General features: G+C 43.6%; 1 protein-coding gene across 24 annotated transcripts in view; it reads right to left on the minus strand.

Annotated features, from left to right (window-relative positions):
• DAB1 (DAB adaptor protein 1) overlaps positions 1–13,030 on the minus strand; it is a 777,383-nt gene that overhangs the window by 26,020 nt on the left and 738,333 nt on the right. For 16 of the 24 annotated variants that reach the window (XM_075936059.1, XM_014578749.3, XM_075936061.1 and 13 more), the window contains one exon: positions 9,028–9,084. The exons of the other annotated variants lie outside the window; for them this stretch is intronic. In XM_075936059.1, the coding sequence (XP_075792174.1) occupies positions 9,028–9,084 (57 nt within the window). The remainder of the gene's footprint in view (positions 1–9,027; positions 9,085–13,030) is intronic. 24 annotated transcript variants of the gene reach the window in all.

The raw sequence follows: 13,030 nt of genomic DNA on the forward strand, positions 1-13,030 counted from the left end.
TTGTCCCCTCTGTGGGGGGCAAATAGGCCATGGGGCTGGGTCACAAACCCAGAAGAGGCTCAAACTGTCAGTAGCTGCTCCCTGGGAAACACTTTTATGGGGGCAATCCACCACAGAAGGGGATAGGGCATAGAGAAAACATCTGCAATGGGGCGATATTATCTTTCTGTTCTTAGCTTCTCTGGGCACATGGAATATGTGTATGTCCCACGGCCACCCAGTCCATGACCTTGTCTCTGATCTCTTATGGCCTGGACTGCAACCTCTATTCGGTCCAGGGGAAGTGGGTGGGATGCTGCAATGTAGCTGGCTGAGAACCACTCGCCAATGGAATGAGTGTAGCCTACACGTGCTCTACAGGATGGGGTGGGGAGGTGATAAGGCCATTACAATTGGGCAGCTTTCCATTAATTAATTTAGTTTTATCAGGGACTCCTTTTGGGTTCTGGTCTTGAAAAAAACCAACCCAAGAGATCTCACGAAGCTGGACCAGAAGGCCGAAAACCCTTTCATAACACATACCGGCCTCCATGGCTGCATGAGCAAAATATCGGCCGAAGCTCAGACTCAGCACCCACAGAGATGAATTGAGAGTGGATAGAACCACAGCTGCCATGGAAACCCAATCAAGCCTGAAGAAACCTTGCTTTCAATGTGCCTTCTATAGTACAGAAAACTACATAGTGTGATCATAGTGATCAAATCACAGCTGCTATAGAACAATCATAATTCCTCCCATACAAAACTCCCAAGAAAGCATAATCTAAGTATTTTGTTCAAAAAGAGCTACCTAAAGGTATCTAGGCACTGATCATGAATGGAATTGGTTGCTGGAGTAATATCACCCCAAATTATTTGTATATTTAATTTTTAAGGGGACTTATCAAATTTTCTGACATGTTGCACAAAGTCAGATTACTACTGTAACTCTGCAGTGTAAATTACTGTCCCATTATGAAACAGTCTAAGGAAAACAAGATAACATGATAAGTTGATCAGTACTCAGAGTAGTGAAATTCATAAACAATATATAGGTGGGACACCTTTTTTTTTCTTTTTGGTAAGCAACTTGTGCTGGAAATGAAAATGTTTGTTTCTTTCAAAAATGTTTCAGTTTGTGATAAAAACATTCACCTTCCCAACCAAAAAAATGTGGTATTTGATTTTTTTCATTGTAAAACTGGAAAATTCCAGTGAAAACTACCAAAAAAGGTGGATGGGGGGCAATTTTTGTTACTTCACATTCTTTTCCCATGGATAATACTCACCATTTTCTTACTAACTGTAACAATTAGTTACTGGTCAACACTCTGGAGTCAAAATGCCTTTCCCTACCAACCTTATAATGTAGACCAGGAATAGCACCCCTTTTAACCAACTGCTGAAACATATCAGACTAAAAACCTTTATAGTTCTATTTTAAATTAATCTCTAGACACATTACTTTGAAGGATTCCTGTGGGAATCCGAAGCTTAGAACAGCTCCCAATTTTGATAATTTTTAAAAGTGTCCATTTCAGAACAGTAATTTTTCCAAAGCTTGATCTTGCATCAAGTAGACTAATCAAATCAGTAGCCCCATTGATGTTCTCTGTACAGATTATTTGACAGGCAAAAGTTATAGAGTGTAGGTCGCAGTTGTAATGAGAAACAACAAACATTTTGGAACTTCACATAGTTCTGAGGGTTGAGGTATCCACAGCACTTCCACTGCTCTCCACCTAAATCTCTATGCACAGTAAGCGATAATAGAGCTACTAATAACAGATAGCACTTTCATAACTATGTCTGGAAGTTCTCCATCAGAGCCACTAGGCAGATGTACGGGAACTCAGACAATACCACTGTATATCTGCTCTGCCAGGGGTAGTGGCTCCTGAAGCAAGAAACCAAACCGGCAGAACAGTTCCTAGCATTGCATGGAAGCATTTAAAATCTACCCCTTACTTTTGTTACCAAAGGGGACATTCCCAGAGGGTAATTCAGTGAGGTTTTCCTCCTTTCTTACACTTCTTCAGTACTTCGTGAGCATGAAAAGTCAGACTTTTACATTTTAATGGGATTGAACATCCATTTTAACTTTCTTACCATGTCCCCCACTTTAGGTGGGATTCCAAGGTCTGGAAACCACTTTGAAGCCCTCTAATTCTATAGTAGAGTTGATGTTACGCTTGGAATTCTGCTCTCTGAAATCAGTAGGGCCATGGGAGTAGCAGATGGTTAGGACACTTAGGACAATCAGGTCATAGTCTGTTTTCTCAATCCTCTTATGTGAAATGGAGAGGGAAAATGTGAAAGGTTTCCTACACAGCATCAGCTCACAGCTTTCTGTCATTGTAACAATATGTTTTTTCTATAGCCATATTCCAAGGCCTGTATCCATATTGGAAGGTCTAAAGCCTTCCTCTGCAGCCAGACTGAAGAGCAGCAGACTTTGTGTAAAGCTCAGAGTCCCATACTCACATTCCATCTCCACTGCATTAAAATAACGTCACACCAGGCTGCTAAGAAGGGGATTCTGTCCTAATGGCACCCCACTGTTGCCAGATAAAGAAACAGATATCAAGATGGGTAAAGAAAACTTAGTTAACAGCTTTTCGTCTGTCAAGAAACTGTTTATCCATAATTGGGGGTATGGAATCCTCATTCTATTGTTATGGTCCTCACTTTCCAATTGTTTGTCTGTATGATCGCTGTCTATTTTTTAATTGTTTCTGTCTGCTGTATAATTAATTTTGCTAGGTGTAAATCAGCAAAGGTGGTGGGGTGTGATTGGTAGGGTAATTCTGTTACAGTATGTTATGATTGGTTAGGGAAATTATACTAAAATAATTGGTTAAGGTATAGCTAAGTTGGACTCAAGTTTCACTATATAAACTGGGACCAAAAAGGAAACCAGCAGAAAAGGGAAAAGGGAGGAAAGGGAAAAGGAAGAAAGAAACAGAAAGGAGGAGGAGGAAAGATTTGGAAGAACTCACCTCCAAGACCCAGTCTAAGACCAGAGCTGCCAGAACTCCTCTGCATGCCTGTGACATGCAGCAAGGACAGATCTCCAACGAGATCCAGAGAGACTGACCTTGCCTGGCCAACAGGGGAAGTTTGCCTGCCTTTATTAGGATTGGTGAGCATGACACTGTGTGCTTAGCATGTGTATTTGTCTTGCTTTGTAATTGTCAATAAATCGAGAATAAGAATATTACTGTGTAAAACTCTTTCAATGGCAAAAGATCTTGCAAACCTGCAGGAAGTTATGCTCTGAGACCTTTGAATTGTGTAAGGATGGGTGTTTATATTAACAGGGTTGCACCTTGAGTCCTAGGAATTGGGTTAAGGTTTGTGTCCCTAGTGTGTGTGAATGATAGAGAAATCTGTGCGGGTTACACCATGAATGATCTTCTAAGGAGGAAGGCTATTTATTCAAAATGCAATAGTTTCAGTGACTTTTATATTTTTCTTATATATGTATTGTTTAAAAAAGAGTCAATGCTACAATAAATAAGACACTCTCCACCCTGAATTCGTCTAGCTGCATTAAAAGCACTCAGCCTAGAAATGAATTATTTCACATCTCTTCACATTCTGTATTGTGTTAAATAGATCACTTTGTTTTGGTGACATGCCAACACGTTTTCCACTTAAAGGTCTAGATTTCCTTTCAAGAGTGTGAGTATAGTTCTTATTAGATTCATGTGAATAGAATTTATCCATGTACTGTATATGGGGAGATCATTAGCCCCCTTTGTTTGTTAAAGCTGTAGTTATTTTGTTGGGAGCTAATACAGCTATAGAAGTAGCCTCTCCAAGGGTCCGTCTACACAGCACCCTAAACTCAAAATTGCACAAATTGCGTATCTTATTTCAAATCTATTTGGAAATAGCTTATTTTGAATTTGGCACATCTACCTAGTGCCATATTTCGAAATAACACGCTATTTCAAGCCATCCTTTATCTCTCGTGCAACGAGGTTTACTGGGATGGTGAAATAGCACGCCCGTTATTATGAAAAATATTTTAAGATAACAGACGGCTTGTGTAGACGCAGGGTGGCTATTTTGGGATACACATGCAATGTAGAGATGAAATAGGCGACTCTGGTACTGTGCACAAAATGTGCTAGCCATTTATTCTTAGGAATGTTTAGAAAAACCTGAGAAATAACAATACTCCTAATTTAATCATTTCAGATGCAACTTCTTGCCAACCAATGGCTGCAGGGGTGTGACAATGGCAAACAGTTACTTTCTTCTAAGACTTCTAAATTGCTTGTTCAAGGTTGTCTGTGTCTGTGTCATTGTGCAACTTGCGCCAACAACCTTCTCCAGCCTCCTCTACTCTGACTTCTCACTAGCATTCTAAAGAAAGTGTACATAGGCTTTCACAGATGAGACCATGTGGGTTTTCCTGCCCACAGGGAAGGATCCTCCAAACCTTCCTCTTCTACCATAAAAGAGAAAAAGTGACAAATAGACGTGTCAGTGACTGCAGGGATTACCAGAGATCTGAGACTGTATCCTGCAGGTGGTCAGCCTAGGGCAGGGGTCAGCAACCTTTCCAAAGTAGCATGCCAAGATTTTACTCTCCTGCCCCGGGCCGTGCCACTTGGGGCTCTCTCCACCGCGTGCTCCGTGGACCATGTGAGTCAATGCAAACCTTTCTGCAGACTACCAGTTGCTGATGGAAACTCACTGTTAATTAACAGCCGAGCCATTTTGCGAGTGCTGCAGCTGAGGAGAATGGTTTAATTTAAATTATTAAACAGATTAAGCATTTTAACTTTCTCATGTTAGTTATCAAACTTCATTTTAAATAAAGTAAAATATTATGTCCAACACTAAAGGTTTCAAATTTTTCTTTATTCATGGTAAGGGTGGGGAACCTTTTTTGGGTTGGGGGTCACTGATTAACAGAAAAATCAGTTGGGGACCACGCAAGTGAGAAGCAAAAAAACTCCTCCCAAAACCTCCAACCCACACTGATGTGGCCCCCAACTGACACCTCACTCTTCTGGCACTCCAGCCCTCATGGGGTGAGGGGAAGGGGCAGGGAGGACTGAGGTTCAGGGCTTCCCATAAGCCAGATTTACTTTTCTGGGGTTCCAGAGTGAGTGGATTTTGGGGACTCCCTTAGGCTCTGGAGTGGGAACAAAAATAAAAAGCTCAGTGTGTGAGACAGGGCTGCTAGTGAATGGGATGGGACTGCAGGATCTGGGTGGGAGGTGGGGTGCGGGACGGGGTGATGACGGCAGGATCTGGAATGGAGTTTGGTGTCAGGAGAAGTTGTGGGGTGGGGGGATGAGAGGGAGTTTTTGGGCTGAAGGGGGCTGGAGGAGTATCACAGAAAAGGTGAGAGGGTGAGAATGGAGCCAAATAGCTAGTTGGGGAGGGAGGCAAAAGTGGGGAGTAAAGGAAAGTGCAACATAAAATTGTATCTCCCCTTCACATCTTCCCTGAGCCCCATGATACCCCCAGTCTGATCCCCTGCATTGCCCCATGCTCCTCATTGCAACCCCTACCCCTGCATCCTCCTTCACCTCCCCACCCGCACATCCCTGTGCTCACAGCACACTCCCTGGCAGCACTGCAGCACTGGGACATACAGCGCTGGAGCAGTGCTGGGGTGGGGAGAGGTGGGCAGAGTTTCTTTCCTGCCTAACCCAGCCCTTTGCCTGCTGGCTACAGCTCCGGAGCCTGGGCAGACAGAGCCCGGGGTTGCCCAGGGCTGGCTCCAGCCTGGTTGGGGGCAGAGGAGTACTAGGGACACAGCTCTCCTCCCCACAGCCTTTGGGGAGCAGAATGGAGCAGCCTAGGCCTTGGCATGCCAGGTGTGACCAGCAGCCCCCTCCCAAAGCAGAGCCTGTAGCTAGGGTGGGACGGCGTGTTAACACCTTAGGTCCCAGGAGCTGCACGCACACGCCGAGCAGGGGCAGCCCCAGGGATGTGTGCGAGTGCCTCTCCCGCCCCCTGCCCCAGCAAGAAGCTGGAGCTGTTGCTCTAGCCTGCAGCTGCATGGGGGGGAAAGGGGCAGGCCTGAGCTCCCACCCCGTGTGCCAGTGAAAATCAGCTCTTCTGTCGAGGAGTGCTGACTCCTGGCCTAAGGGGAAGAGACTCTGTCATGGACGAGGGGCTAAAGATTTGGTGGAACTCTTATCCCATAATTCATATTAGTCACTCTAGCCTAATGTAGAATAAGTGAAACTGAGAATTTAACACAATGGCTGCGTCTAGACTGACAAGTTTTTCCGCAAAAGCAACTGCTTTTGCACAAAAACTTGCCAGCTGTCTACACTGGCCGCTTGAATTTGCGCAAAAGCACCGATGTTCTACTGTCCAAAATCAAACCCACAATTATTTCCAGTTTGAGAACAACTTATACCTCCAGATCAGCGGCACAGCCATGGGTACACGCATGGCCCCACAGTATGCTAACATCTTTATGGCTGACCTAGAACAACGTTTCCTCAACTCCCGTCCCCTTTCACCCCTCCTCTACCTACGGTACATCGATGACATCTTTATGATCTGGACGCATGGCCAAGAAACACTGGAGATATTCCACAGAGATTTCAACAACCTACACCCCACCATCAACCTCAGCCTGGACCATTCTACACGAGAGATCCACTTCCTGGACACCACCGTACAAATCAACAATGGAAAATTAGACACCACTCTCTACAGAAAACCCACCGACTCATACAGTTACCTACATGCATCCAGCTCCCATCCAGAACATACCACACGATCCATCGTCTATAGCCAAGCCCTTCGATACAACCGCATCTGCTCTAATCCCACTGACAGAGACCAGAAGCTTCAGGATCTCTACCAAGCATTTATAAATCTCAACTACCCACCCAGAGAAATAAAAAAGCAAATTGAAAGAGCCAGACGAATACCAAGAAACCATCTACTTCAAGACAGACCCAAGAAAACCAACAATAGAACACCACTTGTCATCACCTACAACCCCCAACTTAAACCTGTCCAACACATTATCAATAAACTACAGCCTATATTGGAACAGGATACCATACTCAAAGAGGCTCTGGGAGACAGACCCATAGTCTCCTATAGACAACCACCTAACCTCAAGATGATTCTTACCAACCACCACAGGACATACCACACTAATACCAACCCTGGTACCTTCCCTTGCAACAAACCCCGTTGCCAGCTTTGTCCACATATTCATTCTGCTGATACCATTATTGGACCTAACCAAGTGAGTTATAAGATCAAGAACACATATTCCTGCGCATCCAGAAATATAATCTACGCTATCGTGTGCCGAAAGTGTCCGTCTGCTATGTACATTGGACAAACATCTCAGACACTTCGCCAAAGGATTAATGCCCACAAAACAGATATCAGATAAGATCACAAAGAGAAAACAGTTTCTTGCCATTTTAACCAGAAAGGACACTCTCTCAATGACTTAACCACCTGCATTCTGCTACAAAGACCTTTTACATCTGCACTTGAAAGGGAATCCTCTGAACTGTCATTCATGTTAAAATTCGACACTTTCCAACAAGGACTTAACATTTGAACTATCTCACCCATTACCAAGATAGTTTCCCCAATTATCACCTCTAATACCATTAACTCACAAACATCCCACTCTCCCTACCTCTAATATAATCAATTCACAGACACTTACCTTCCTTCCTTCCCCCCCCCCTGCATCTCCCTCCTGTTCTGCAATGTGATTTGTCCTTTTCATATTTGTTCATTTTTTTTTAATGGTATCCTTTGGCATATATGGTTGTGACTACTTTCTTCCACTATTTGATCTGAGGAAGTGGGTCTGGCCCACGAAAGCTCATCATCTAATAAACCATCTTGTTAGTCTTTAAAGTGCTACATTGTCCTGCATTTTGCTTCAACTACCCCAGACTTACACGGCTACATTTCTATCACTGTCCAAAATCAGTGCTTCTTGCGCAAATGCTTTGACATTCCCGTTCGGGCAAAAGCCCTTTTCTGGAAATGTTTTTGCGCAAGAGGGCCAGTGTAGACAGCTAAAAACTGTTTTGCACAAAAAAGCCCCGATGGCGAAAATGGCGATCAGGGCTTTCTTGTGCAAAACCACATCTAGATTGGACGGACGCTTTTCTGCAAAAAGTGCTTTTGCGGAAAAGCGTCCGTGCCAATCTAGACACTCTTTTCCACAAATGCTTTTAACGGAAAAACTTTTCTGTTAAAAGCATTTGCGGAAAATCATTCCAGTCTAGACGTAGCCAATGAGTCTCTTTGAACTCAAGGTTCCAGCATTTAGTTCAACAGGAGCAAGTCACATAACCTGCCACTCTGTAAAGTGGGGATCATGTTACTTTTCAAAGTTCTTTCAGGTTCATGCACCTGAGGAAATTCATTCTGATGGAACTCCAAAGAGCTCCTGAGAGTCTCTCTGATATTAAAGTGGTAGGATCCATGTTAACTTGACAGAGAAATACAGAACCGCCATTACTGTTTATTCTAGTATGCTCTTCCCCAGGGTGACCCCAGAAGAAGAGCAATATATTGACAACAGCGTTCATTTGGGCTTGACTGCAACTCTTTGTACAGGACACTGGCAAGTTTTGTTAGCAAATGTAAATTGTAATTTAGTGTGAAAATAACTTCATTGGATTCTTGCTAAAGAGGCTTGAACAGTGACACTTTAATCTGGATTTCAAATCCTTCGAAGTCTGGGATTGTTTGCATTAGGAGTTCTAGTTCTGGACCCCAACTAGAGCTCAATTCTGGACTGGTCTAAATGAGTACAGCTGCTTTCACATAAATGGAATTTCAGCCACTAGCAGAAATTTTGGGAGCTAATTTTTACCTTTCATTGATTTTAGACAGTTCCATTTTCAGTGTCACCACATACATGAATTTTCCAGCTATATAATTTCTTTTAAAATTATTTATATTTTGCATTAGCTACATTCTGGTGTAGCTCAACTCAAATTAAACATTTTCAAATAGCGCTAATTCTACTGGTGATTTCATCTCAGTTTTCCTTTCACAGTTTTAGTGTCTTACCTGAGTGACTGTTACAAGATTTTCATCAAAGTCCAGCAATAAGTTTCCATTCTGCAGCTGTAAAGCATGATTTATGACAATGAAATGAATGATTTATGAAAATGACATGAAGTTCTGAGCAGGACAATGATAACCTCCATAATTATTGACTTCACTACTGAAATGAAAACTCCTTCTGTCTTGTAGCAAGCTGCTGTACTCACCTCAAAGATAACAAATCACACACTAAAAACTGTGTGTGTGTTTGAATGCTGCTAACATACAATGCACTCCACTTGCCTATAGTACGCTCTTGTACAAATGCCAACTTGTCATGTATAAGGCTAGGTCAGTGCAGACATTATAAATAGTGACTGCTTTAGGGATTTATAAATTTTGCTATAAAAATTCATTGTACAGCCTGCTCCCACTGAAACGAATGGAAATCTTTACTGGCTTCAGTGGAACTAGTACCTTCGACCTCTAACTAAGGTTCAGAGTGAGGGAACCCTGGAAAGGCATGAGGGGGCATAGCTGGCTTTATGTCACCTCCAATGGTACCCAACTCCCCAGCGCACAGGTTCTATCAACGCTGGCTGGGGAAGAAGGGAGCAGAAAAAAAGGTGGAGCTGAATTACTATGTGATCCACCAATCCCTGCTGGTTGAATGATCCTTCAGGAGCAGCTCATTTAAATTAGCCCTAGGGGTGCTTTGACTTGGCCTCCACTGGAACATCCTTGGGCTCCCAAATTTAAGGAGCCATAAAGATGCCACTTTCGTTTCTCTTGTCCTCATCTTTGTGCCACTCAGGATTGGTGTGATACCAATCTGAATTATGTATTATCACTAAATCATCTGAATGCCCCCCAAAGTGTACCAAAGACACATTATCTTCAATTATTTTACCAGATTTAATACATAAAGCAACCTGTCTCCTAAAGCAACTGTTCATTTCAGAAGAGACAGCTTCTTTATGCTTAACATACATAAGAAGATGTTGAATATAGTGCAGTATGTAGACAAAAACTAAAGTTATTCTACCAATGTTAGGGGTTAGTCCCTGCAGCAGCTTGTGGAGAAACAGAAGCAATGGTAAGTTTCATCTTTCAGTGTTACAAATATGAATGACTAAAGAGCACATCTAATTAAGCATATTCTTCAAATAGTAACATTAAAACAAATTTGGATGGAATGACAAAGTGCAACACACGGAATCACTGTACCTTTATTATTCTCTTTACAAAATGTATGCAATGGACTGAAAATATCAATGAGTGTCTAATGCAGCTTTCACTAAGTGCTACATTTCTAATGTGTTTTGTAAGGAAAAAGATGCAAAGAGTAGGTGTTGGCATTCTTAGGTAAATACAGTAAAATCCCTTTTATCCTGCATGCTGCGGGAGGGAGGGTTCTGGGGTGCTGGTAAATGTAAAATGCCAGTTAACTAAGAGGGAGGGATTTGGAGTGTGGCAGAGGTACTGTACTCCATAGGTCCCATTGGCCATCGTTCCCAGCCAATGGGCCGGGAGCTACAGAGGCAGTGCTCAGGGATGGGGGATGGAGGTAGAGCCACTGGGCCATACCTTCACCAGCACTAGCAGGGAAGAATGTTTCTTCTAATTTTTATATCCATATGAGGAATAAATGTTCATGTGCACCGAGGCATGTATGAGATGGGCACCACCAGTAGAAACACATGCTGCTGGCTCTGGGTGCTCTGTTAAGTGCCTTCTCCCATCCGGCATCCTGAACTCCTCCCATGGTCTGAGCTCCCTCTCAGACCCAAACTCTCTCCTAGAGTCTGTGCCCCACAACCCCTCCTACGTTTCAGCCCCTTGTGGTGCCTACATCAACCCCACTATAAACTGGACTTTCTGTGCATATCAGAAATGACAGTTTCTTGACTTTGCTGGTTGATGAAGTGCTGGATAAAAAAAGCTTTTACTGTAAATTGATATTATAAATGTGGGCTAAAAAAAGTCTCTAAAAGCAAATAATATATGCAGCAAAATGAAATGTCTATTTAACCAGGTAAAACTTTGGCTTTTGAAAAGTGTATTTATCTACTATACATTTGAGAGTTTGTGTGTCTGCGGGTCTGTCTGTTCAGAATAGTCCTCCTGAATGGTCAGAATAAGGGCCATCAAATTTGGCATGCAGCTCCCTCTTATTCTAACTTAAAGCAAGATCAAGGTTTGGTTGTTCCAGGGCAATGAGCTGTACCTGGAATTCGATTGTGTCTAATCAAATGAAAAGGGAGAAGTCTGATAACAGCAACAGTCATGATGTCAAATAACCACAGAAGGGCAGACACATTGGGAACAGAATGGCTGGCTTGGTGCAAGGCTCTAGCTGTTGCTGGCCACCATACCTAGTGGCCCACACTGCCCCACTTAGTCCAAAGGATCCACTGGCTGGACAGTGTGGTCCCTGCTGCCTTGGCCAGCCCCGGCTCTAGGGGCGGAGGACCGGCCAATGTGGTTCCTGATGCCCTAGTCAGCCCTGGAATGCTGCCACCTGGCATGCTTGATGGTGACCACCCCCTATCCAGTCTCCTGCCATTACTCCTGCATCCCCCACGTTTACACCCTAAGAACCTCCCTGCCCTAACTCCTACACTACCAACCCCCTACCCTGACTCCTGCTCACCCCACATCCTGCCTTGACTCCTGCACCCAACATATCCTGCCCTGAGCCCCCGCCCTACACCTCCATCCAGCTGCCCTAATTCCTGCACATCCCACCCCCTGCCCTGAGCCACCACACCCAAGAAACACCAGGTAAATCATCCAGTGAATGAATAAATGTACATCTAAGATTATAAATGGCCTTTTTGTATCCTGCAACAGAATATTTTTTTTAAAGGAATCATCTAAACTTATAGGGGTGGGTGTAATTGTATGTATAATGAAATACACTAAAAATTCCATTCTCATCTATAAAAATACAGGCAGTCCCCGGGTTACATGGATCCGACTTACATCAGATACCTACTTACAAACGGGGTGAGGCAACCCCGCACTAGCTGCTTCCCTCCAGCAGACCAGGGAGACGCGAAGCTAGGGCCCCCCCCCTCCCCCCACCAGCAGACCAGGGAGATGCGGAGCGGCTTTTCTCGGCAGACACCTCAGCTTGAGAATAAAGGACTGAGGGAAGTGAGGTGTGGGAGAATAAAACTGAGCTCTGGAGAAATGTTTGGCTAGAGTTTCCCCTACAATATGTACCAGTTCCGACTTACATACAAATTCAACTTAAGAACAAACCTACAGTCCCTATCTTGTACGTAACCCAGGGACTGCCTGTAATATTAAATCACCTGACTTAAATGACATCAGAAGACTACAATGTGGCAAACACAGCTGAGATAAAAATTGAATGGCTTAGGGCTTGAATAAGGACCTCAGGCTTTGACCAACAGATTATTTTTCTTGGTTTTGGCCAGCACTTCACCTAGCCATCTCTACCAACTCTTTACAGGTTATGCTGCTGTATACCTACTCATTCTGCTGCTAGCCATACTCCTGCAGCTACGATTGCTCTGTAAAATCATTTGAAAAGTAACCAAACTGTAGCATGGAACAAACACATGTACGATATAACAGACCATTACTAATAACTTGATGGTACTGCAGTGGGATGACCCAGAAAAAAATGTGCCCATCATGTCACTGCACATCCCTAAGGGTGTGTCTAGACTACAGAGTTTTGTCGACAAAAGTGGACTTTTGTCGACAAAACTATACCTGCGTCTACACTACCGCTGAGTTCTGTCGACATAACGTCGACAGAACTCAGCAGTTTTGTCGACGCTGGTAACCTCATTTTACGAGGCATAATGCCTTTTGTCGACAGAGTTCTGTCGACAGAAGGTGTTATTGCATCTAGGGTTGTGTCTAGACTACAGGGTTTTGTCGACAAAGCAGCTTGCTTTGTTGACAGAACTGGCTGTAGTCTAGACGCTCTTTGTCGACAGAAGCTTTGTCGACAGTATCTGTGGACAAAAGCCTGTAGTCTAGACGTACC

Source organism: Pelodiscus sinensis, chromosome 9 (assembly GCF_049634645.1).
Source record: "Pelodiscus sinensis isolate JC-2024 chromosome 9, ASM4963464v1, whole genome shotgun sequence".
Classification (NCBI taxonomy): Eukaryota; Metazoa; Chordata; order Testudines; family Trionychidae; genus Pelodiscus; species Pelodiscus sinensis.